Genomic DNA, 27649 nt, shown 5'->3' on the forward strand with positions numbered 1-27649 from the left:
GTTACTTTTTCTTTGCATGTCACATTAAGTGTTGAGTCGACCTATTTTTCATGCTTTCTATTGAAGAGGAGAAATTCCAAGATATTGCTAGATAAACCGGAATAGGCTGACAATTAAAAAAATTCAAGATTTTTAGATGAAATACCATATTATGGATACACTCCTGTACTAAAAACACAAGAGGATATAGAAGTGTAGACCTTGAAGGTCTCAACATCTGAAGCAGGTTGTTCTTTGGGAAGTAATAAAACATAATGGAGTGACAGCAAAGTTGTAAAACATTTCAGCAAACATCCACATACATCATACTCTGGTCAGAGCCCCGTCCGGTTTTATATTCCTAATAAACAGCTCCGGTGGCTGAATTATTTCTCTTCTTCTCCCTAAGGACTGATGTACCCTCACAGAATCGATATATTTGAGGACTATATTTATGGAGCTGGTCTAAAAAATGGCGCATTTAGGATACAGAAGTTTGGGAATGGCGCCATGGAGTATCTAAACTTAAATGTGGAAAAAGCAAAAAGTGTCTTAATTGCGCATCACTACAAGCAGCCTTATTGTAAGTATTGCTATTCTAGGGAAGCAAAAACCTGAGTAGATTGGTATGGTTATTATTTACAGGCTACATGTCAGGCATGAAGTCAGGAGGGTAAAAGACCAAGTGGCCCAAGTGGCTCCATGCAATTTTTTGTTTGCACAATTTTCTGAACATAGCTGCTAAGAATAAAACAATATATATATATATATATATATATATATATATATATATATATATATATATATATAGTCTTAGGGCCGATTTTATTAAGCCACACATTATACACGTCAGTCTTTATTAAGGTATGTCGGGGGACTTACGGTAACTTCTTGTTGGCTTGTACCTATATGTACATTTACAGGAATGATACTCAAGTCAGGGACTGGAGTTACAATTCTGGTGAAAGTTACTAAAGTCCTGTAACTTTTGATGAATTTGACACGTGAAAATAGCCATGTCCAATACCACCCATGTTTCTTCCACTTTGGCGGAGCTGTCTGGGACAGGCTAGAAAACCCTATGAAAAGTCACAAAGTTTTACGTTGTGCAAACATTTGGCGAATTTTCATAAAACTGGTGAAAACACTTTGATGAATCTTCCTTTAGCATTGTGAATTGCAGGAATAAGACGTAATCTATGGATGAACCTGACAGCAAATGTTACATTCTGCTGTAGCGCCCCCACAGGAATAAGGAAGTATTACATGGAAGGGCAATTAATATTGATGAGCCATCATTGTTATTCACAGACTGGATCTATTTTAATTCCACATCTTGTCAGCATGAAGCATTAGCTTTGCCATTCTATAATATCAATCAGAGCTCAAACCATATTTTTAGAATTATCAATTATAGTTGAGGTAATAAATTAATGCACATGCATGTATTATTACTTTGATTTATATCAGACCATAGTAAAGCTCCTATGTTCAGTTGCTGTTTGCGGGGGCAATGTTTTAGGTGTTTGGTACCTAGGAGGAGACACCAAGGCACTGTGCCTTGAATAGGGTATTTAGGAACTAGGAAAGGGAGCTGAACCTTTACGCATGGTGAGTAAAAGACTATTTCTACTGTTCATATGTATGCTTCTAATTTATCACAGAGACATAGTCTGTCAAAGTATGGCATATTCTATATCAATCAATATGTATTAAGATAATGAAAAGCAATGGAACTATATATCAAATATATGGTTCCTGCAAGAATATCTCCATACATATGGCACCCAATGGAACAGTGGAGCTGTGCATGAAGGCCATATGGCTTCATAAAAGAGTAATCGTCATTTTATTTATTTTCATTTTTTATAAATCAATAGTACACTTAACTTTGTAATATATCATATCAAGCGATTCTACTTTCTCCTCCAGGACTGCTCTTTCATTCTTAAAACTCTCAATTAATGTGTTAAATCTGTGCAGACTGTCATTACATGTCTCCCACAGGAGAAAGACTGTTTAATATTATTGTGGGGGCGTGTTTTTTTCACACTGTATGTTGCTGACAGCTAATGATTGGTTAATGTCATGCAGGGGACAAAGCACAAGCCCCCAAAGTCAAATCTATGTCAATGCCAAATGTTGGGCATATAAATTATAACCTAAACTTTATAAGATAATATCTTTGCAACAGAGAGGAGAAACTTGTCACTATCCCGTTATATGACCAGGATAACATACTCAAACTGGTGAAAGATTCTTTTTAAGAGGTTCAAAGTAGCTATTCCATCTGTGGTAGAAGGAAGCTGGATTTGGAAAACGCTTTGAACATTTCTTTACACTGTCTGGAATTCTATCTGTTATAATAAGTGACTGTGTGTTTTCTCTCCTGACAGTGCCGAATCCGTGTCTGGACTTAAAATGTGACTTCATCTGTTTGCTCAACCCCACAGGGGCAACCTGTGGGTGTCCAGAAGGAAAAGTTTTAATTAATGGATCATGTTCAGACCAAAATTATGCAGGTTAGGGTTAATGCTTTAATTATTATCTGTGATTAATTCCCATGCAGTCTTGTTGGTTCTTGTATCAGTTTCCCTGAATAGATACACGGGTAAAATGAAAGGCTGAATTGAATGTTTGAAAAACTTCAAGACTTAGGATATTATTAACAATAACTTTATTTCAGTTTTCTGAATTTTTTATTACTTTAGATAAAATTCGATAACCAGAACCTTAAAAGAGATGTCTAAACAAAAAATAAATGATGTGTATTAACCCCTTCCCGACATGTGACGGTATAGTACGTCACATGTCGGGACCCCCGCTTTGATGTGCGCTCCGGCGGTGAGCGCACATCAAAGTCGCGACATGTCAGCTGTTTCTTACAGCTGACATGTGCGCGCAATAGCGGCGGGTGAAATCGCGATCACCCGCCGCTATTAACTAGTTAAATGCCGCTGTCAAACACAGACAGCGGCATTTAACTACCGCATCCGGCCGTGCGGCCGGATATGAGCGCATCGCCGACCCCCGTCACATGATCGGGGGTCGGCGATGCATCAGGACAGTAACCATAGAGGTCCTTGAGACCTCTATGGTTACTGATTGCCGGTGGCTGTGAGCGCCCCCCTGTGGTCGGCGCTCACAGCACACCTGCAATTCTGCTGTGTAGCAGCGATCTTATGATCGGTGCTGCATAGCAGAGCCGATCGGGCTGTGCCTGCTTCTAGCCTCCCATGGAGGCTATTGAAGCATGGCAAAAGTAAAAAAAAAAAGTTTTTAAAAATGTGAAAAAAAAAAAAAAAACATAAAAGTTTAAATCACCCCCCTTTCGCCCCAATCAAAATAAATCAATAAAAAAAGCGCCCAACCTACACATATTTGGTATCGCCGCGTTCAGAATCGCCCGATCTATCAATAAAAAAAAAGCATTAACCTGATCGCAAAACGGCGTAACGAGAAAAAAAATCGGAACGCCAGAATTACGTTTTTTTGGTCGCCACGGCATTGCATTAAAATGCAATAACGGGCGATCAAAAGAACGTGTCTGCACCAAAATGCTATCATTAAAAACGCCAGCTCGGCATGCAAAAAATAAGCCCTCACCTGACCCCAGATCACGAAAAATGGAGACGCTACGAGTATCAGAAAATGGCGCAATTTTGTTTTGTTTTGTTTTTTGCAAAGTTTGGAATTTTTTTTCACCACTTAGGTGAAAAATAACCTAGTCATGTTAGGTGTCTATGAACTCGTACTGACCTGGAGAATCATAATGGCAGGTCAGTTTTAGCATTTAGTGAACCTAGCAAAATAGGCAAGCAAAAAACAAGTGTGCGATTGCACTTTTTTTGCAATTTCACTGCACTTGGAATTTTTTTCCCGTTTTCTAGTACACGACATGCTAAAACCAATGATGTCGTTGAAAAGTACAACTCGTCCCGCAAAAAATAAGCCCTCACATGGCCATATTGACGGAAAAATAAAAAAGTTATGGCTCTGGGAAGGAGGGGAGCGAAAAACGAAAACGGAAAAACGGAAAAAGCTCCGGGGGTGAAGGGGTTAATAATTAAAAAAACCTGTATATCCTTACAGGCACCATAGAGGACATAGCCTTTATGGAGACACATGGAGTCCATATAGCTCCATATAACTCGAATTATGTGTTCTGATATATTAATACAGGAAAAATATATATCTTTGCACCTTGTTAGTCAGTATATAGAAAAATATTAACATTTGAGAGTCCTCAGTGGTTGATACCTTTTAATGGCTACCTGAAAAGATGTTAAAAAACTGCGAGCTTTCAAGGCTACTTAGTAGTGATGAGTGAGTATACTCGTTGCTCGGGTTTTCCCAAGCATGCTCGAGTGATCTCTGAGAATTTGTTTGTGTTCGGAGATTTAGTTTTCATCACCTCAGCTGAATGATTTACAACTATTAGCCAGGCTGAGAACATGTGGGGGTTGGCTGGTTGCTAGGGAATCCCCACATGTAATCAAGCTGGCTAATAGCTGTAAATTATTCAACTGCAGCGATGAAAACTTAATCTCTGAACACTAACAAATACTCGGAGATCACACGAGCGTGCTCGAGAAAACTCGAGCAACGATTACACTCGCTCATCACTAGTTATTATGAATCGTCAGGTTTACATTAATTTGTTTTCAGGGAAAGGTTCCTGTAGCTGTGGGAGATAACAGGGAGCTTCTGACAATGATGCTTCTTAGATATGGAGCTGCCTGAAACACTGAAGTGTGGATTCTGGAAATATAGATTGCAATCGGGCATCTTTTTGTAATAAAGGTTATGGTTTCTTTGTAGCTTCCCTTAGCACCTCCTGATTTGGATTGTAGGTGACTACTAGAGGCACCTGGTTGCTTTCTTGTTTAGTTTTATAAGTAGAAGATGATTCCTTGATATTCTTGTGGCTCTTGTAATCTGATTTTCAATTGTTCTCGGATGGTAGACCTGGTTCAAAAAGGTTTTTATGAGGCCACCAAGGTATTTGTTTCTATCTGTTGGGTTGAGACTCATCTGATTTGTATCTGATGGCTTGGCTGTAGACAATAGAGTTTTGTATGTGTTTTGGATGGAAACTGTCCTATTTAAGGTATGTTGGATGGTCAGTTGGCTTCTGGTACAGGACATCTCTATTTGATTGTTCTGCAGCTTAATGATGGTGTCCAAAAAGTTTCAGTACAGGAGTAGTTGAGTGTTAAGTTGATTGTGGGATGAAATTGATTAAACTGTTCATGGAACGTCTTCAGCTATTGCTCAGACTCTGTCCAAATAATTAAAATATTATCAATGTAACGGTAGTGGGCCAGAGGCCTGACTGGACAAGCGGACAAAAAGTCATTTTCAAGCTTGGCAATGAAAATATTTGCTTACTGTGGAGCCATTTTACTTCCCGTTGCTGTACCAGTCTCCTGTAGATATACAGTATGTTATTATCAAATTCAAATTAGTTGTGGGTGAGAATGAATTTTCTGAGTTTCACCACAGAGTCAACATCAATTCCTGAATTTTCCATGAATAATTTGCAGGTATTTCATCCATCCTGGTGTGGGATATTAGAGTACAAAGATTCCACATCCATGGTGGCCAGAATGGTTCCTTCTAGTAGAGGACCTATTATGGCTAATTTATTCAATAGGTCAGTTGTGGCCTGAATGTAGCTGGGGGTCTCTTTTACCAGAGGTTTAAGAATACCCTGTACCGATCCAAAAACTTGCTTAATAATAGTGCCCACCTTACTGATGCCTGATGCAGAGACCTAAATAGTCTTGAAAGCTTGCAATTTGTTACCATCTTTTCAGTTAGCCATTAAAAGGTATTAACCACTGAGGACTCTCAAATTGTAATATGTTTCCAAAATATTAGTGCTTCTTCTCAGTAACATCTGAAGAATTTTGTCCTGACCCATAGATTATCTCTTCCAATGGAGAATGTCTTGTTTTCAGAATCCAACATAAAGAAGTCTAATATAGAATCAAAAGCATAATGCAGTACAGTAGAAAGGAATACTATCATAGCTGCCAACAGCCTCAAATTTGCCAGGAATGTCCAGGTTTTTGGAAGCAATTTTTAGAAAGGAAATGGGTTCTGTAAACACTACCCAATGTTAGCATTTCTTCTTGGTTTGTCGGTGTTCCCGGGGCTACTGGGATGTTCCAATGTACAGTTGAGTGTAAACTTAAAGGTCCCTAACAGCAATGTTGGTAAGTACGTAATAGAGCAGCTCTATGAAGCTGGAATCACGCATGCAGTTACTGTTGAACTTTTTGGGGTAGTTTTTGATGCCGTTGAGCGAAAACTAAATCTGAGAGTAGATTAAAATAGAATTGAAAATCTAAAGAAAGAATTTGTCCTTCTCGTTCCTATTGAATCCACTTTTGTAAAAAAAAGTGCATGTGTGTTTCCACCCATACAGTTCAGAGTTTTTCTACCCCAGTACGCTGTATGTGTTGTCTGCTCCAGCGTTCCATATCATATGTTAGCAGAACTTGATACAATGCATTTTCTTTTGGTTACACCATAGATGACTTATGCAAACTGACTTGCGAAAATGGAGGCAGATGCATTATAAATGAGAAAGGCAATCTAAGATGCCATTGCTGGCCCAGTTTCTCAGGAGAACGATGCGAAATGAACCACTGTAGTAATTACTGCCTGAACGGAGGAACGTGTACGGCGTCCGCTCTAGGTAAATATTTATAGTTAAGCGCAACTTCTTCTTCCAAACTCGTGGTGTTCTGTTCACTTCTTGTTCTCATGTTCACTGAGTTATTTACTCCCAATTACTGTTACAAATTGTTTCCCCGATAGAATTTTTTTCTCGCCAACTATAAGGGGAAAAAGAAGCACTTAACATCCATTATTGCAAACTTGACTTTACTTTCTGAGTCCGTTCTTATCCATCTTTCTCTAAGTGATGCACTGTTATAAATAGAAATCTCCCATGTCTCTGAAGCTCGGTGCATTAATCTACCAATCTGTGGAAGTTTCTCCTGCTCCAGATGTACAGTAAGAGGGAATTACTTTCAGGGAGTAAGATAACAGGTGGTGGGGAGTTTTTTTATACTTCCGCACAACACACTGGTGACAAATTATGACAGGCGTATGAATCACAAACAGACAGCGACTTTACATCATGAATAATGCATTATTAATACCACTAGTCGGGCTTCATGGTCCACGAGATTCGAGGCTGTGTTGTTAAACAAGTGATATGTCATGTGTCTTACCGTACAGCCGCTCAGGACCAAGATGCCGTGTCAAGCGGTGAAGGAGTATGGAGACTGCACGCTAGAAGACGTTTCAATTGACTTTCTGTAGATACATATCTTTAGATGTAGAAGCGGCTTTATTTTCCGACCCTAATGTCCTCAGGGACTCATATATAAGCACTGGATATTTGGATTTCCAGAAGACCATGCATAATATATATATACAGCTCTGGCAAAAATTAAGAGACCACTGCTAAATTTTCAGTTTGTCTGATTTTTCTCTTTATAGGTATATTTTTGAGAAAAATGTAAATTGTTCTTTTATCCTATAAACTAATGACAACATGTCTCCGAAGTTCCAAGCGATACAATTTGTATTTATTTTCTGAAAATCAGAAATGGTCAAAATAACAAAAAAATGCATTACTTTGCAGACCTCAAATAATAAAAAAAAACACGTTCAGAATCATTTAGAAACAACAATATTAATATTTTAACCCCTACATGACCCCAGCTTTTTTCGGTTTTGCGTTTTCGTTTTTCGCTCCCCTCCTTCCCAGAGCCATAACTTTATTATTTTTCTGTCAATATGGCCATGTGAGGGCTTCTTTTTTTGCGGGACAAGTTGTGCTTTTGAACGACATCATTGGTTTTTGCATCTCATTTACTTGAAAACGGGAAAAAAATTACAAGTGCGGTGAAATTGCAAAAAAAAAGTGCATTCCCACACTTGTGTTTTGTTTGACTTTTTTTGCTAGGTTCACTAAATGCTAAAACTAACCTGCCATTATGATTCTCCAGGTCATTACGAGTTCATAGACACCAAAAATGTCTAGGTTATTTTTTATCTAAGTGGTAAAAAAAATTTGCGCAGTATTCCGATACCCGTAGCGTCTCCAATTTTCTTGGTCTGGGGTTGGGTGAGGGCTTACGTTTTGCATGCCGAGCTGACTTTTTAGTGATACCATTTTGGTGCAGATGCGTTCTTTTGATCGCCCCTTATTGCAGTTTAATGCAATGTTGCAGTGACCAAAACAAACATTATTTTGGCGTTTTGATTTTTTTTCTCGCTACGCCATTTAGCTATCAGGTTAATCCTTTTTTTATAGATAGATAGGGAGATTCTGAATGCAGCGATACCAAATATGTGTATGTTTGATTTTTTTATTGTTTTATTTTGAATGGGGCAAAAGGGGGGTGATTTTAACTTTTATATATTTTTTTCATATTTTTTAAAACATTTTTTGTTGACTTTTGCCATGCTTCAATAGCCTCCATGGGAGGCTAGAAGCTGGCATAGCCTGATCGGCTCCACTACATAGGAGTGATGCTCAGATCACTCCCATGTAGTAGAATTGCTGCATTGCCATGAGCACCGACCACAGGGTGGTGCTTACAGCAATCCGGCATCAACAACCATAGAGGTCTTCAATAGACCTCTGGTTGTCATGCCGATGCATTGCTGACCCCCGATCACATGAGGGGGGTCAGCGATGCGTTGATTTCTGGCCCGATGGCAGGAAGTGCTAGTTAAGTGCCGCTAACATGACAGCTGACATGTCCCGGCTTTGATGCGGGCTCACCGCTGGAGCCCTCATCAAACCGGGGGTGCTGACCTCTGACATACTATCCCGTCCGAGATCAGAAAGGGGTTAATTCAGGAAGATTTCAGATATTTTGTGGAATAACCATGATTTTTAATCACAGCTTTCATGTGTCTTGGCATGCTCCCACCAGTCTTTCACACTGCTTTTGGGTGACCTTATGCCACTTCTGGTACAATAATGTAAGCAGTTCTTCTTTATTTCATGGCTTGTGACTATCCATCATCCTCCTGATTACATTCCAGAGGTTTTCAATGGGGTTCAGGTCTGGAGATTGGGCGGCCATGATGGGGATTTGATGTGACGGTCCTTCATCCACACCTTGATTGACCTAGCTGTGTGGCATGGCACATTGTCCTGCTGGAAAAAACAGTCCTCAGAGTTGGGGAACATTGCCTGAGCAGAAGGAATCAACTGTTTTTCCAAGATAACCTTGTATGCAGCTTGATTCATACGTCCTCCCTTTATTTTCCTTTATTATTAATCACTTTTCACATCTAGCCCAGTATAATATATCTATGATCAGGAATAACAGCTCTTTCATTAGGGTACCGTCTCACAGTGGCACTTTTGTAGCTATGACGGTACGATCCGTGACGTTCCAGCGATATCCATACGATATCGCTGTGTCTGACACGCAGCAGCGATCAGGGACCCTGCTGAGAATCGTACGTCATAGCAGATCGTTTGGAACTTTATTTCGTCGCTGGATCTCCCGCTGTCATCGCTGGATCGGTGTGTGTGACACCGATCCAGCGATGCATTCGCTTGTAACCAGGGTAAACATTGGGTTACTAAGCGCAGGGCCGCGCTTAGTAACCCAATGTTTACCCTGGTTACCATCATAAATGTAAAAAAAAACAAACCGTACACACTCACATTCCGGTGTCCGTCAGGTCCCTAGCCGTCTGCTTCCCGCACTGACTGACTGCCGGCCAGAAAGTAAAAGCAGAGCACAGCGGTGACGTCACTGCTGTGCTCTGCTTTCACTTTACGGCCGGCACTCAGTCAGTGCGGGAAGCAGATGGCTAGGGACCTGATGGACACCGGAATGTGAGTATGTACGTTTTTTTTTTTTTTTTACATTTACGATGGTAACCAGGGTAAACATCGGGTTACTAAGCACGGCCCTGCGCTTAGTAACCCGATGTTTACCCTGGTTACCCGGGGACTTCGGCATCGTTGGTCGCTGGAGAGCTATCTGTGTGACAGCTCCCCAGCGACCACACAACGACTTACCAACGATCACGGCCAGGTCGTATCGCTGGTCGTGATCGTTGGTAAATCGTTTTGTGTAACGGTACCCTTAGTCTAAGGCTAGGTGCAGACACCTGTGTATTGTCTCAACAGAGAGAATTGGGTCAATTTTGCAAATCCTAGTCTGATCAAACTCTGATCATAGTGTGATCCGATTTTCTTGGATGAGAAGATGGAGGAAAAAATGGCTCCATCTTCTACATTGTGTCAATGAACCGAAATTGGACTGCACTGAGATGTCATCTGACTGCAGTCCAATAGTTTCCACGCACTCACCAACTTCCGGGGACAATTGCAATCCGAATATCGGATCAACCTAGGGCGATTATTTTCCTCCGACCGGCTCAGTGGCGAGAAAAAAATCGGACTTGTGCACAACTCCATAGCATAACATTAGTCCGGGTGTGGATTGCACTGTTACAGAAAAACCGGCCATGTGCACGAGCCCTTAAAGTTAATCTATTGCTCATTCCCTTTGTATTCATTTTTCACATGCGTTATTTTTTCAGGCTCCAAAAAGCCAATAGAGAAAAAATGGAAAGATCAACAACGTTTGTAGACGCACAATTTTTAGCAGCAGATTTTCTGAGCAAAAAATGCAACATTTACACTAAGCGGGAAAAAAATATGTATAGTTATTTTATCTCTTTTATAGCAATGATGCTCAAATTGGCTATAAAAAGTGACTCTGTTTTACCATGAATATGAATTTGCGCCTGTAACATAATCATTTACACATCACAGACCCCGATTGGTAAAGAGAATAGGAGATTGAATGTTAATAATACAAAAATCAATTTGCGTTTGAGTAAGTGAATAATTATGTTTACACTTCTGTCGCCTCCGGCCCGTGAATATAACGAGGCTGGAGGTGAACAAGATTATAAACTTGTCAGCCACAATTCATCAGTGATTAATCAGCGATACAAGAATATGGATTCACTCCCGGTACATGCAGCCTCCCACATACCGAGTCTCCTGAAAGATCTGAAAAATATTGGGGGCTTTCATATCAGATACTACGGAGGCCGGCAGAGCTGAAGGGGCTCTTTGATACTGCATTGTTTGAGTATTAAGAAATCGTTATTCAGTGAGATATTACAGCAGTATTCGCACTACGCATACATAGCACAGATACGTCCACTTTCATCTTTCCTCTTGACTTGATATATCCCAAGATACGTGACACGTAATGGCCAAACATGAATTTGGGCAGCATGGTGGCTCAGTGGGTTGCACTGTTGGGGTCCTGGTTTCAAATCCCACCAAGGACAACATCTGCAAGGAGTCTGTATGTTCTCCCCATGTTTGCGTGGGTTTCCTGTTTCTTTCTTCCCACCCTCCAAAGACATACTGATAAGGAATCTAGATTGTGAGCCCCAATGGGGACAGTGCTGATAATATAAAGTGCTGTGGAATTATTTGATTTGCACAAAAAATGCCCACAAAGCCGAAGCTTGCATAAGCCAGAGAAAGGCTCAAATTACATGACTTCAGGTGTAACTGTGGGAACTTTCTCATAATATCTTGTAGCTATGATATCACATAGTAATGCGCAACTGATCAGAAATGACTGTCATAACCAATATAAAAGCCAAGGCAGAGAATGCAGCAGCCATTTTGTATTGGATCTTTAGTTTATTCACAAAATCTCAGTGCGGCTCAAGATGGACATACATATGCTTGGCACAGATGGATGACAGACCCTACAAATGATTCCTGGGGCTTAGTAATCCTATTGCTCTACTGAAGTTCCTTTGTTTACTAGGACAGCCCCTCCAGAACCTTAGTTACACCTCTGTTTTTGTCTGGAAGATTAGATCTGGTGACTAGCCTTACTTTCCTTTAACCATTGACTTTTTATATATATCAAATTTTGTTTAAATCCGTCATCCTCCTTATCCAGGAAAGTGACTAGCCCTACTTTCCTGTAAGCATTGACTTTTTAACATATGTCGCATTTTATCCAGTAATTCCCCTAATTTTCTTGCTATGCTATTATTAAATTAGAGTCTAATATTGCCGGTTTTATTTGCTTTATTACACCCGCACAAATGTTAAACTGTTCCGCAAATCCCAGCGGTGAGGCACATATTGTTGGTTTGTTCTCCATGAAGCCCTTTGGCGAATTCCTTGGCGGACAATGCACGGCATCGGTTTGGGGCATCTTTAATTAAAATTTATAAGTTTATGACAGTTGTATTGAACCATAATAATTGAACCAGGAAATGTCATCAGTTAATTAAATGCACACTTCTGAGAGATATAATTAAAACTTTAGATTTAGTCAAGAAAGTTCTTGAGCAAACTAAATTAATAAGATTTCATCAGTAATGAGCGGTAACGTTATTACAATTTGCGGAATTAGTTTTTACCCCTGTAGAATCAAAATGGAAACAAAATTGACCTTTTTTTCTCCCTTAATTATGTAGGACTGTAATAAGTTAATCATTTAAAAAAAAATCACTAACATTACAAAAGATATTATTACATAATTATTAATAAAGTAAATGACTGGGAACCGCAGTAGATACTGAATCGATGCAGGAATAGATGCTAAAATTAGCAAAAAAAAGAAAAACGAAAAGGGTAATTAACGCAGTTTTTGTTTCCAAAGGAGGCGTTTTGCATTACGAGTTTGATACTGATTTAAGGTGTACTTACCATTTCAGGAGAACTTGCAGCAGAATATCTTTCTGCCTCTAATTCCTCCCTTCATCAGGGAAAGTTAGAACACCAGAAGTTTCCCTATTTTTGCATACATTTGATCTAGACCTACATCATATTTTCACACAAGTACTAAAAGTAGTTAAAAGAAACAAAAACAAATTAGGCAAAAATATAAGATTTTGCAATTTTTTTTGTAAGATGAAAATGATAACATGTCTGTGAGTCACATAAATATGTGAACCTTTGCTGCCACTATCTGGTGTGACCCCCTTATGTTGCAATAACTGCATCTAAACTTTCTAGTAATTGTTGATTAGTCAATTTGGAAGAATTTTTGTGGATTCCACCCTATGAAACAGCTTCACCTCCTTTGTAACCTTGTGGTCTTATATATTCCGTACTCTTGCGTGAACTTTGTTGAGCTGGCACTCTTTGCGAATTGATAATGATCTTATTTATTTGTTTTACTCACTTATATAGCAGGCACAACAGCATAGCCAGCCACTAAATAAATATAAAACTTAGCCTTTAATATGTATATCTAAAAACAGTTTAAATAAAACATTTGCTGAAAGTGCTCATGGTTAGCAGTGCACTAGAAAAAAATGGCACAATCTCACCCAATTGTCGCCTCACGATCTACTGGAGATTTCTGTAACCTCAGGATCCGGATGCAGGAGGGGGGGAGGTACACTAGGTTCTACTTTCCCTGTCGTGCCCAGTGTAAAAAAACTCCCGCCCTGACAAGGGCAGTACCCAAGTGTGAGCCTGTTTTTCTATAATTTTTATATAAAGGGTATTCTGCAGTGGCAGACATAACCTCTCTAGAATATAGGTGCCTTGGTGTAAAGGTAGAGCAGTCTCTCTCTATTCTAGAGAGGTTATGTCTGCCACTGCAGAATACCCTTACTAACCTGGACAACTTCCCCTGATGAACCCCCTGAACAGGGGAGGAAACGCGTTGGGAAGAAGAAGGGAGACATTTTTTCCAGGGTGGCTACATCTATCAAGGGCATTATAGAAAAACAGGCTCACACTTGGGTACTGCCCTTGTCAGGGCGGGAGTTTTTTTACACTGGGCACGACAGGGAAAGTAGAACCTAGTGTACCTCCCCCCTCCTGCATCCGGATCCTGAGGTTACAGAAATCTCCAGTAGATCGTGAGGCGACAATTGGGTGAGATTGTGCCATTTTTTTCTAGTGCACTGCTAACCATGAGCACTTTCAGCAAATGTTTTATTTAAACTGTTTTTAGGTATACATATTAAAGGCTAAGTTTTATATTTATTTAGTGGCTGGCTATGCTGTTGTGCCTGAATTTTTGATAGTCAGATTGGTTTGGAGCCTGACGTTCCAGTCTTGTTGGCTGATATAGATCACTTATATAGCACCATTAGTTTTATAGCGCTTTACAGACTTCATCATCACTGTCCTTATTGGGGTTAACAAACTAGATTCATTATCAGGTTGTCTTTGGAATGTGAGAGGAAAAAGGAGAACCCGGCAGAAACCCACGCAAACACGGGGAGAACATACAAACTCCTTACAGATGTTGCCCTTGGTGGGATTTGAACCCAGGACTCCAGCGCTGCAAGGCTGCGGTGCTAACCACTGAGCCAATTTTTGCCATTTGTACACAATTTGTCTGTGGATTGGTGGAGTCCAAATTCTTTAAAGATGGTTTTACAAACTTTTACAGCCGTTGTCATACCATTGGTTAAAAAAACATCTTCTAATTTATGACACCTCCAGATTATCTGTTAACTGTAAGGCTATGTGCACACGTTCAGGATTTGTTGCAGAAATTTCCTGAGCAAAACAGGACATTTTCTGCAAGAAATCCGCATACGTTTTTACATCGTTTTTACCACGTTTTTGGTGCGTTTTTTTTGCGGATTTTTCCGGAGGTTCCCAATGCAATAATATAGTGGGAAATCCACAAAAAAATCTGCAAAATTAATGAACATGCTGCGTTTTTTATCGCGATGCGTTTTTTTCATGGAAAAAAACGCATCATGTGCACAAAAATTGCGGAATGCATTCTAAATGATGGGATGCATAATGCATGCAAAAAAACGTGTAAAATCTGCAACGTGTGCACACAGCCTAAAGATTCATACACTTTTGTCACTTACAAACATGTGATATTGTATCATTTTCCTTTAAAAAAATGTAAAATCTAATATTTTGACTCATTTGTTTAATTTGGTTCTCTATTTATTTTTAGCACTTGTGTTAGAATCTAATGTAGTTTTAGGTCTAATTTATGCAGAAATACGAAAAACTCTGACGGTTTCACAAACTTTCAAGTAATACTGTATTACAGCTTTAAGTTTTTATGGCATGAAATTGGCTTGTATATTTCTCCTAGAACTATTGGTTCTATTATATTTTTACAGATAGTTGATTTGCCACTGACCCAGATAATCAAATATGTGAATCTATCATCTGCATTTAGTCGAAGAACATTTTCTCCAGAGTTAATATCATTTGAGAAAGGTCACAATACTTATATAGCTTACTATATAGAAGAATATCAGAACGGGACATCTGGGTAGGCGAAGCGCATACATAGCGCAGTGATTGGAATAAATGGACTATGGTAATAAACATAACCTTATTGTAGGGAGTTACGACTGGATCCCGGTGGAATATGGTGGTGAAAGTGTGAATAGTTCTTCAAAATTGTATTGTATGATAATAATATAATTTGTTTTTTAATAGGAAAACCAACCTGCAACTGCGCACTGGGTTACACCGGTCCTAACTGCGGTAAAAAGGTCTGTGACAACATATGTCAAAACGGAGGCACATGTAGTGTATCACCTGGAAATCAACCTCTATGTCGCTGCTTTGCTGAATATACCGGAGACAGATGTCAATACCGTAAGTTTCCATAAGACACCATCTACTCATGTTAGGCTCTAGCCCCTTAAATGGAATCTGTTAGTAGGATTTAATTTGTAAACTATTTATATGTGCATGTAGCTCTTTTAATGACAAATGCAGCAACAGCTTTACATGGCCAGTCCGTTCCTTCATTGTTGAGAAATCAGTGTTTGTCTTGGTATACAAATGAGGCTAAATAGATCTAAAGCCTTTGTGATTCCAACTCTGTTCCCCACCCAATGCCTCTTCCTCCTCCCGCTCGTCTGACAGCCTCTATGCTGCTTGACAGGAAGAGGCAGCACTGAGCGGGGAATAGAGCTGGAGTGACAGAGGCTTCAGATCTACAGTAGCTCTTCAGCCTTATTTGCATATCAGTTATAATGCTGCTTTCTCAGTAACAAAGGAATGGATTGGCCATGGAAAGGTATTTCTGGACTTGTCTTTTAAAGTTCTTTTTCACTTATAAATAGTCTGGGTGGGCGGTGAAACCCAGCTGACAAATTCACTTTAAGGACCAGGATATTTTTTTTATTTTTACACTTTCACTTTTTCATACCCTTCTCCCCAAAAGTCATGATTTTTTTTTTTATTACATCAACATAGACATATGATGCCTTGCTTTTTTAGTGGAACAAGTTGTAGTTTTGAATGGCACAATTCATTTTGGCATACAATGTACCGAAAAATAGGAAAGAAATTCCAAGTGGAGTGAAATTAAACAAAAATGAAATTTCGCCTTTTTTATGTTTACTTTGTGGCGAAAAAATGGCCTGAAAACCTTTTTTCTATAGTTTTTTATAATTATTATGATACCAAATATTTATAGAACTTTTTCTTTTACTGTTTACTTAAAAAAAAGTTACGTTTTCCAGATGAAAATCAGATAATTTTTCCATATTTAACTTCAGACATTCTGAAAGTCAGCACATCCAACTTGGTGTCCACCTTCCGAGATATGGAGCTTTCCATGGCTTCGAGCATAATCCAAACATCCCAAGCCACTGGAAGTTTAGCCCAGTTTATCAGTGCTCCCTAGGCAGAGTCCTCTGCTAGGCCAGATGATGCCAACATCCTGGGACATTCAGTGGTGTCCGTTCTAGGCTTTTGTTTAACGGGACTTTCTGTTGGTTTGGCCATGTCAGATTCTTCTTCTGAACTCCTTGATGGAAGCTGAGTCCTGCCCAGTGTTCTTGTAGGGACATTTTGATTTCTAAAAAATTAAAAAGTTTTTATGCACCAGTTGCGACAATAATGTGTTAACACAACCTGCTTCTCTTAAATCTCCTTACAGGATCTCTTCAGGGTGGTGCAATCGCATAGAATGAATTCATGAAACATCAAAGATACAAGGAATAGCAGCACTCACCCGATCCTTGTTCATACGTGATTTTAATCAATTACAAAAACAGGATGGCTGCTTGCAGAGGTGCAGGTGTCAGGGGAGTTTTTGAGGTTATTCAAAAGACCTGATGGACTATGGCCGTTTCATACCTTCCTGACGTTTCTACGGGTCCATAATCATTCCTGTAGGAAGGCGTGAAACGGCTGTAGTCCGTCAGGTCTTTTGTATTACCTGAAAAACTCCCCTAATACCTGCTCCTCCGCAATTAACTATGCTGTTTTTTTAAATGGATTAAAATCATGTATGAACAAGGATCAGGTGAATGCTGCTATTCCTTTTATCTTTGATGTTACATTTTGATTTCTAGCCAACGCACCCTTGTTTTTTAGTTCAGAAGCTTGATATTGAAACACTTTGAGCGTGGTGAGATTCCCAGTGACCTTGCAATGTTCAGTTAGAGTCAACTTTTTCCATGGAGATAAAGGGATTTGGGAAAGAAGGAGAGTACTTCAATCTCCAGACAGTGTACCCTAACAGGCTTCTCCTTGCTTCCAACCTTCGAGAAATAAGCAGTCATTTGTTTGGTATCTTCTTCCAGCTTCAAAGTTTTCGACATTTTCGGTGATAAAATGGGAAGCTGAAAAAGCATTTGAAATAAAAAACAATCAAATATTAGTAGTTTAGTAGCTGTTTTTCAGAGTTTTTCACAGAGCTCAGCTTCACACGCCTGCTGCCAGCGATACTTTCCAAAATTGGGCAATTTTTCATTCTTTCAACTGACCAAAAATGTATGAAACGCAGATGGACCTCTGAAAACTCTTGAGTACAAAGTTTGGCTTCCATGTTTTATTAGTGTTACACGAATCCCTATAATCTTTAATTGCCGATTCAGATCCATAAAATGGATCAGAAGAGAACGTGCTCTGAGTATCATGGGCTGGAGATACAGATCCATTTTTAAAAGTGATGTCTGAAGGGATCAATGAAATTCTGTGGGCCAGAGTGCTGTCCGAGAAAAAATTGAGGCATCACATGGTTGTGTTACATGGATGTGTAAATGTATTCCTATTTTAATTTTTTTCTTTTTTTTAAAGTTAGATGGTTGGACAACCCTTTTTTCACAGCTCAACTGTGAAGGAAAAAACAACAGGCTTTAATTTTTGTGTAAAAAGCTAATATGATAGACAATTATGGTGCTTTATGTATTACTCCTTCTTCTCCAACCAGTTTGCTTTCCAAAGAAGCAATGAGACGTTGATTTAGCTCATGAAGAAAGCTCACCAGGAAAGAAGGCATTTGCTTTTGATATTTTACTCCTTTCTCATTGTGTTTTCAGCATAGGGAGGTAACAATCGGAGCTTTTATGCTCAACTTGAGTATATTCTGGATTAATATTCAATTGTGAAATCTTTGGAAAACTGCTAATTTTCTTCATAATCATAGCTTCCATCACAAATCGTAATCACTTCACAATAACTTCACGGCCCGCCACCCACTACTGAATTAAAGTATAGCTTTGAAGAGGGCTAAATATTTAATGCCATTTCCATCATTATCAGGAGCGTGAGGTAACAGCTTTTTAATTTATTATTCTTTTACTCGAGAAGTAAAAACTTGGCCATAAAATATTGCTCCATAATTCATCCAGTAAATAAAATTGTATTGAACAGAAAAGTAAGAAGGTGTAAGAGATAAAATCTCTGTTCAAGAGAGAAATGCATAGAGAATAAGAAATAAAAAAATGTATAAACTTAAAAGAAATATTGAAAATTTAAAATGTATTAAATGTTAGTTGTGTGTCATAACTTTAGGGTCAGATTTGTGTTTTTGTGGGCTTTTGGATCCAAGTGAGCCCTTTTTGTCCCCGGAGTCTAAAGGATAATTATCCAGATTTGAATGGGCCCTTGGACCAACCGATACCTATCATTTTCTCCGGTCTACCCATTTATGACCTCCTCCTTAGCTCTTCTTCGGTCTCTGTTTACCAGATTCTAGCAATTACGGGAAATCACTAAGTTCATCAGTTTGGCCAGTGTTTAGCTGCACTAGTCACATGTTGGGTCAAATAGCTACAGGTGGGTACACAGAATTGGAAGCATTGGCACTGAAACAACAAAGAACTGGATTACCATCAATACTTTTGTTATTTTATATCAGTGTCAGCTGTTTTATGGGACTCAAAAGTCCTTTAATGGTCTAACGTCTAAACCACCAATTTAGACTCTCAATAGAATATGTTGCAATTATTTATTCTCTGTACCAAAAAGGAACTTTTTTTATCTATAAAATTAAAGTAGCGTAAAATATTAAAGAGCTAGGACACTGCTTTTTTATTGATGGTCTATCCTTAGGATTCTCCACTAATATTTGGTAATGGGAGTATGACACCGGTCAGCTGTTACTGGTGCCAAACAAAAGTTTTCTGATGATGCCAGAGCACCGCGGCACCATCAGAGCTATAGTGACTATGCCCTGGTGCTGCAGATTCAAATGAATGGTTGGTGAAATGGAAATACCTAGCCACGATCACTATGGAAATGATGGAGCTGCTGTGTTCCGGCAGCATCCAAAAAGTTCCGTCTGGCACCAGTAACAGCTGATTGGTTAGGGTGCGGGGTGTAACCTCATCCTAAAAATAAGTAATCAATAAAAAGTTGTGGACAACCCCATTAAAGCTAAAATCAAAATAAATAACCTGATATAAGATCAGGAGATATTACGGGATTCTCACGCCCAAATCTTGAAGGCCAAAAAAAAAAAAAAACACAAATTAACAACCTACAGGAAATTTTTAGGCTTGGTTATGATTCTCTAAATCAATTTGTAAAATGTATCTGCTTGTAATGTTGCTAGTCTTCTCTAATTCTATGTTTCACTGTAGATGTGTGCCACCACTACTGTGTAAATTCTGAATCTTGCACAATCTCTGACGATGGACGGGTGGAATGTGTGTGTCCCATAAGATATGAAGGCTCAAAATGTGAAGTCGACAAATGTCAACGGTGTCATGGAGGATTCTGTATCATTGATAAGAACATCTATGACGTCATGTGCAAGTAAGTCCACAATAAGAAGAAAGTTTTAGTGGTAAACTTATATCTCATGTATTAGCAGACAACATCAACATGAGCTAAAATCTCAATCTTTGTGAAGAGCATTTGTTGGTCTTTTGGTCATACAGAAAGATATATGATGTGTATTTTCTTTGAAAATTATATGGGACATGTTACATCATTGTATCTGCGGTTTTCTAGGTTTACACAAAGTGATTTTGAAATTCTTCCAAGGATGTTAGAATAGAATACTGAAGAGTTCTATGTGTAAATTCACAATATCTTTAAAATATTATACTAAATAGAGAAATAAAACCTAATACTAGCAAAACCACAATCCATCTCTGACCATAGTGTCTGTAGCCCTGCTATGTATAGCAAAATTCATCATCTCCTATGAATGCTGGCCATGTTAATAGGAGATCTGCAATGACAAGGGGATCTTCTGCAGACCACTGTCTGTCAGGGCAACCCTCTGGCACCCACGATCATGTGACAGGAATACCAATGGGCGTGGTTTGTGACGCGCTTCCGCCGCGCTCGTGTTAATTACTGCTGTCAGTGATTGACAGCGGCACTTAACATGTTAACAGTGGATCACGGTTCTCCCTGAGGCTGTTAGGGGCACATGACAGCTGATCAAATCAGCTCCCATATGCTGGGAAAGATACGGGCTCAGCGCCTGAACCCGCATCAAAGAGAGAAACACGACCTATGACATATCTATACATCATAGGTCGAGAAAGGGTTAACCCCTTTCTGACCTTGGACGGGATAGTACATCCAAGGTCAGAACCCCCGCTTTGATGCGGGCTCACCGCCGGAGCCCGCATCAAAGCCAGGACATGTCAGTTGTTTTGAACAGCTGACATGTGCCAGAAATAGCGACAGGTGGAATCGCGATCCACCTACCGCTATTAAGTAGTTAAATGCCGCTGTCAGACGCTGACAGCGGCATTTAACCGGCACTTCCAGCCATCGGGACGGAAATGAGCGCATCGCCAACCCATGTCACATGATCGGGGGTCAGCGATGTGTCTGCATAGTAACCACAGAGGTCCTTGAGACCTCTATGGTTGCTGATGCCGGATTGCTGTGAGCGCCACCCTGTGGTCGGCGCTCATAGCAATGCAGGAATTCAGTTACATAGCAACGATCTGATGATCGCTCACATGTACCTGAGCCGATCGCGTTGTGCCAGCTTCTAGCCTCCCAAAGAGGCTATTGAAGCATGGCAAAAGTAAAAAAAAAAAAAGTAAAAAAAAATGTGAAAAAAATAAAAAAAATATAAAAGTTTAAATCATCCCCCTTTCGCCCCATTCAAAATAAAACAATAAAAAAATCAAACCTACACATATTTAGTATCACCGCGTTCAGAATTGCACGATCTATCGATAAACAAAAGGATTAACCTGATTGCTAAATGGCGTAGCAAGAAAAAAATTTGAAACGCCAGAATTACGTTTTTTTGGTCGCTGCGACATTGCATTAAAATGCAATAACGGGCGATCAAAAGACCGTATCTACACAAATGTGGTATCATTAAAAACGCCAGCTTGACACGCAAAAAATAAGCCCTCACCCGACCCCAGATCATGAAAAATGGAGACGCTACGGGTATCGGAAAATGGCGCAATTTTTTTTTAAGCAAAGTTTGGAATTTTTTTTCACCACTTTGATAAAAGAGAACCTAGACCTGTTTGGTGTCTATGAACTCTTAATGTCCTGGAGAATCATAATGGCAGGTCAGTTATAGCATTTAGTGAACCTAGTAAAAAATCCAAACAAAAAACAAGTGTGGGATTGCACTTTTTTTGCAATTTCACCGCACTTGGAATTTTTTTCCTGTTTTCTAGTACACGACATGGTAAAACCAAAGATGTCATTCAAAATTACAACTCGTTTCGCAAAAAATAAGCCCCCACATGACCATATTGACGGAAAAATAAAAAAGTTATGGCTCTGGGAAGGAGGGGAGCAAAAAACGAGCACGGAAAAACGGAAAATCCCAAGGTCATGAAGGGGTTAAAAGAGTTGTCCAGGACTAAAATTTTGATGAGTTCTCTTTTGAAGCTGCTGGAAGTCGACAGTGGAAGGAGCCAGGACACTACAGCTCATTACACCGAGTAGTTGCTTTTCTTGGTACTGCAGCGTAGCTCAATGTATGCAGCTATTGGACCAGTTGGCTGTGGGACCTGTTAACAGCTGGGTGAGGGTGGTTGGTTTCTGGTCCCACCAATCTAATATCTTAAGGATAGATCATCAATATGTTGTTTGTGAACAGCCCTTTTAGGACAGGTCGTACAATTTTCTGTTTCCATATTATGATATATTAGTAAACACGACATTGCAGTTCAGCCATCTTTACATTTCAAGCCTTTCTTCATATATTAAAATATATTCAGACATTAATTAAAAATTTTAAAATGAATAACGGTCTAATAAATGTGCTCTAAAATGGAAATGAATCCCGACAATATCATTATTCCCTTTGTACATACTATTGAGAAGCTATTAATTGGTGCATCAGTGAAATTGGCAGAACACTGGCTGATTTCAGCCTTTTACTCCCCAATCTCGGCTTCCAGTATTCCCATATACTTCACAAGTCAGTTTCAGCATTTTTATTCATAAAAATGCAAATTGAAGCACTTAATATTCATAGCTCACGTGAAAGTAATGCATTCCAGATTTGTAATGCAGGAAAAAAGGAAATGTGTTAAGCTGATTATATTGTTTGTATGAATATTCATCCGTAACAAAAAAAAAGTCATATTGAGTCTACGAGTCTATAAAGGGCTTAAAGAACTCCAACGACAATATTTAGACTTTAACTTCCCCAACATCCAAGCGGCAGATTTCCAGCTCTATGGCAGATTTTCTGAAAATGTCCTATGGCTGGTCTGCATGAGCCGATCGCTGTAAGTTTCTATCAGTAACACATCAGATGTAACATCAAAGCTGTGGACATATGGCCATGCATGATATTACGTTACTCCAAGGTGTGAGCCCCGAGAAGAAATATGGCTCCCTAGATTTATTTTGTTATAGTTAGTATTGTCCTAGGCGATCCTATGATTGTTCTCCGTATGCGTAGTGCTCTACAATAGAATTATCCTTTGATGTCCAAAGTTGAGCTATGGTCACACAAGGCATATTAAAGTCCTTTCTTTTCTGCAAAAAAAGCACAAAAACACCATATATGAACAAATCCTTATGTCTAGAACATTCCTGTAGGCATTTTACATTCTAGGTACAATGCTTAGTTCCTCTTCCTTTTGCTCATGTTATTATAGATACGTCCATGTTCACATTTCTGCAAAATAAATCTATTATTACTGCAACATAGTTGTGATAACCTGCATAAGCTGCAACTCACATCATAACCACTGGGTGGCCACAAAATATACATATTGGCATAAACGTCTCTTGACAGAGCATCAAGAAATGTTTTTTTTTTTCAAAACTGGTAATCTAGCACCATTTACCCTAGAACGTGTTTCGCCAAAAAGAAAGGTAAGAAAGGATGTGTATCTTATGAGTTCAGTTTCCTTACAAGTCAAGAACAAGATAACGCTAGTCATTCAGGTGGGTGATTAGTTTAATTTGCATTGCTGGAGGGTCGGACTGCATTGGACATATTCTTTCAGGGCAATTTTGGATCTTTTCCTTCCAATTAGGAACCTCCTCTATTACCTAGAAAAGTTCTACAAAAAGATCAATTACGGTATCTTCTGACATCAGTGCTTGTTTAACTCGTTACTTTCCTCGTTAGTGCACTAATCAGTTCCCCAACAGTCAATCACATGGGGTCCTATGGGGGTCTAATTTGTCTGTTATTTTAGCTTTACTTGCTTAGATGCAATGGGATCAACTGCAATATTACTTAGAACACAAGTGTGCTATTGTTTCTGGAAAAGGAGAAGTATACTTCTAGTTGACCCCTTTATGGATCAAGATTTTTGTCTTCTTCCAGTCTATAATTCAAGATGTATCATATCTTGGCATTTTTATTAGCTGAACAAAGTGATGCAAAAGGACCAGTTTTAAAAAGAAAAATATGATTTTGTAATACTCTGCCGGGAGATATTTGTTATGTGTCTATTGGTAGCCACTAGTGATGAGCGAGTGTACTCGTTGGTTGGGTTCTCCTGAGCCCGCTCAGGGGGTCTCCGAGTATTTGTGAGTGCTCAGAGATTTAGTTTTTGTCGAACGTAGCTGCATGATTTACGGCTGCTAGACAGCATGAATACATGTGGGGATTCCCTAGCAATCAGACAACCCTCACATGCACTTAGGCTGGCTAGCAGCCGTAAATCATGCAGCTGCATCGACAAAACTAAATCTCCGAGCAGTCACGAATACTTGGAAAACCCGAGCAACGAGTATACACGCTTAACACTAGCGGCCACTAGCGATGAGCGAGTGTGTTCATTACTCGAGTTTTTTGAGCATGCTCGGGTATTCTCTAAGTATTTTGGGCGTGCTTGTAGATTATTTATTAGTCCCCCCAGCTGCATGATTTGCGGCTGCTAGACAACATGAACACATGCCTGTTTGTTAGGGAATCCCACATGTATTCAGGCTGTCTATCAGCAGCAAATCATGCAGCTGCGGTGACACAAACATAATCTACGAGCACGCCCAAGATAATCGGAGAACACAGGAGCATGCTCAAAAAAAGAGTAACGAGTATACTCGCTCATCACTAGTGGCCACCGCTGGTTTTGTTGTGTTTTGAACCATGATGAGACTTTTGCTGTCATGTTCTGATATTTGTTTTTAAAATTGTATAGTCAGAAATTGGAATTCTTAGTAAATAATCAGGAAGGCAAAGATGGTGATACGTATACATATCTGAAAGCATTACAATCATAAACCCTATAATGGATAATTAAATGATGCAGAAAAAAATCAATATATAGCAACCAATAATGATGGCCATTGAAAGTCATCAATTTTTTACAGCTTGATGAAAATGCTCTTTGAAATGAATTTCTATATCACCCATGAAAATGCAGCACTGGGTGCAAAATACTCTGCTAAATAATTGTATCAATTTTACTGCAAATTGTCTCTTCAGAGAGGAAGAGGACTAGAACTCTAGTGCCACCAATTGGAAGTAGCAATCCTAACAGTCAACGTTAATCCATTAACAAGCCTTGTTACATGACTTAGTATAAAAGCCAAAACCAGAATCAATTTGCAGACACTTTGTTTCGGGGCATTGCCCCTCATCAGTGCAAAATGTGAGATCTGGTTTGTCTGTGTGAAAGGCGTCTGATGGGGATCCTTGCGGAGAGTGACATGCTAAGCCTGATATGCCAAGGTGAGGAGACTTAAAGCCGCAATGCTCCTCTGGGAAATTTGCAAATTGTCTCTTCAGAGAGGAAGAGGACTAGAACTCTATCGCCAGCTATTGGAAGTAGCAATCCTAGAATTCAATGTCAATGATTAAATCAGCCATCATGTGCAGGTAAAGATGCAGGATCGGTGTGTGAGCATGCATTAAAGGCAGGGACATGACAAATGAGGTATATGTACATCACATATCGTGAAGGGGTTAACTAAAGATAACCATTAACATGCAAAATTGTTTTTCCATATCGAAGGTGTCCATTGCCTTTAAGTCTGACTTTGCCAAACTTCCCTTAAAGGTGGCTGCAGGCATTGCATCCAGACTTGTAGGGTTTCTTGGTTGTGTGACATTTGGCTTCCTGAATCCAACCTCTACATATAAATAGCAGAGTTTTCTCACTATTTAGACTTTAAAAAAATAAAAAATACAATTCTGTTTCTAGTCCGCCATTTTACTTTTTAACAGTAGGGAAAAACTTTTTCTTATATAATTTCTATGTCAGACTAAGCTATTAAAATGGATTTCCAGCACAGCACAAATATAAATAGAGAATCTTTTGCATAAATCGCTTAATGAGGTTTCTGATGAATTGCTAATTCTGTCTAATTCCTGCATTAGAAAAATAATACTGAAAACTTAATACAAAAAGAAGGATGACTATTGTGGAATAATCTGCTGGATGAAAGGGTGCATTGAATATATTGAGTGAGAAATAAGTCAGTTTTTCTATATTTATTCAGAGGAAATAATAACGCTGACATTTAGATTTGACTAAAAGGTATCAAGGTTTTCAGAAAATGGCAAATTGCTACATCCATTACTTTTTTTCTTTTATATAAGTTCAGTTGACAACTTAATGTAATTTCATATGATCAATAAATATTCATTTAAGCCTCTGTTCACCGACTCTACTTTCCAGTAGCTTTTTACTCTCCGGTTGCTACCTGCTTGGTGTATTCTTCAGAATACGTGCTGTATCTCATCCAGTCTGGATATTGGGTAGTGCATTGTTTTGGATCCACAGTCGGTATGAAGGCATCACTAACCTTTCACGCAAATGAATCAATATAAATTCGGCTCATGTGTATTATGACTATGACAATTGGTAAGGGAATCATGAAAATTATGGCCACTTTCTGTCTGTCCACAATATAGCACATAAGGATGGCTCATGGGTAGAGTTAAGCAATTTTTAAAAAAATTCGATTCCGATCATGATCTGCGCCGAACATTGCTTTTACAATATTCGCCGAACACAGCCGAACGTCATTGGAATTAATGGGAGTAGAAATTAAAGAATATGTTAGGAACAGATCATCAAACCTAAATTCATATTCGGCTACCAATTCCAAACATACTTTGTTCGCTCAACTCAGTCATGGTGATAACTTGGGTTGCCAATATGATTCTACGGGTCTCAAAGCAAACTCATTGACTTCTTCTGGGGTGGATACTTATTTGTTTGGACTAGTAAGGACAACATGTTCTTTGCAGACCATTTCTGTTGAAAGAGCTGAGCTTCTTGGTAGGACATATCCCAAGATTATTGGCTCAAGATCTCCAGATTTGAAAGAACACATGAATTCAGGATAGTCCACTGGGTGAAGAAAAAAAGTCAAGTCATGCTAGCCCAACATATTGTGTATGGCGGCGTAGCCTAGCATAAAGTGGAGGCTAGACAGATGTGTTCTTGCTTACCTTTTCTCTTGGCTCAACATATCCGGAGATGAATAGTGCAAGATGAGTATCTTTTAAAAAAACACTAAGTTTCAGGATACTCTGCCAGGAGGTGTCTATACTATATACTGCCACCCATTGGTTGTGTTATGAACTGCACTAGCAAGAGTTTTGAGAGCATATCAAGATAATATTTTGAATTTGGCTTGCTAAGAACTAAAGCCAGTGAAATCCATGGAAAGTAAAGGATGACTCATCTGTATCCTTAGGCCATGATCAGAAATCCCATCTATAAGTAGTGAAAAAATTCTACATGAAAAAATAAGTGCCATGCAGATTTTCAAACCAACAGCGTGCCATTATCTAGTGAAATGCCACCAATTTTCACTTCCGTGCATAGGGTGAAATACATCGAAAATCAACAGCAAAAATCCAGATTTTGCCGCAGATCTCACCAAAGTTTCATCGCAAATAATATTATTCTTCGCCCTACTCTTAACACAACCATGGGGCTTGGACTTTATAAACTGCTCATAAGCCTAATTTTTGAGTCTATAGAAAAGCTTTTGGTTGTGTTGATGAATGCAGGG

At 39.1% G+C, this 27649-nt stretch overlaps 1 protein-coding gene across 5 annotated transcripts in view; it reads left to right on the forward strand.

Moving 5' to 3' along the window:
* The window catches only part of LRP1B (LDL receptor related protein 1B), a 1636337-nt gene that overhangs the window by 1577350 nt on the left and 31338 nt on the right, over positions 1-27649 (forward strand). For all 5 annotated transcript variants that reach the window (XM_077273024.1, XM_077273022.1, XM_077273019.1 and 2 more), the window contains exons 81-85: positions 389-562; positions 2376-2501; positions 6521-6685; positions 15464-15625; positions 19852-20026. In XM_077273024.1, the coding sequence (XP_077129139.1) occupies positions 389-562; positions 2376-2501; positions 6521-6685; positions 15464-15625; positions 19852-20026 (802 nt within the window). The remainder of the gene's footprint in view (positions 1-388; positions 563-2375; positions 2502-6520; positions 6686-15463; positions 15626-19851; positions 20027-27649) is intronic.

Source organism: Ranitomeya variabilis, chromosome 7 (assembly GCF_051348905.1).
Source record: "Ranitomeya variabilis isolate aRanVar5 chromosome 7, aRanVar5.hap1, whole genome shotgun sequence".
In the NCBI taxonomy this organism is placed as follows: Eukaryota; Metazoa; Chordata; class Amphibia; order Anura; family Dendrobatidae; genus Ranitomeya; species Ranitomeya variabilis.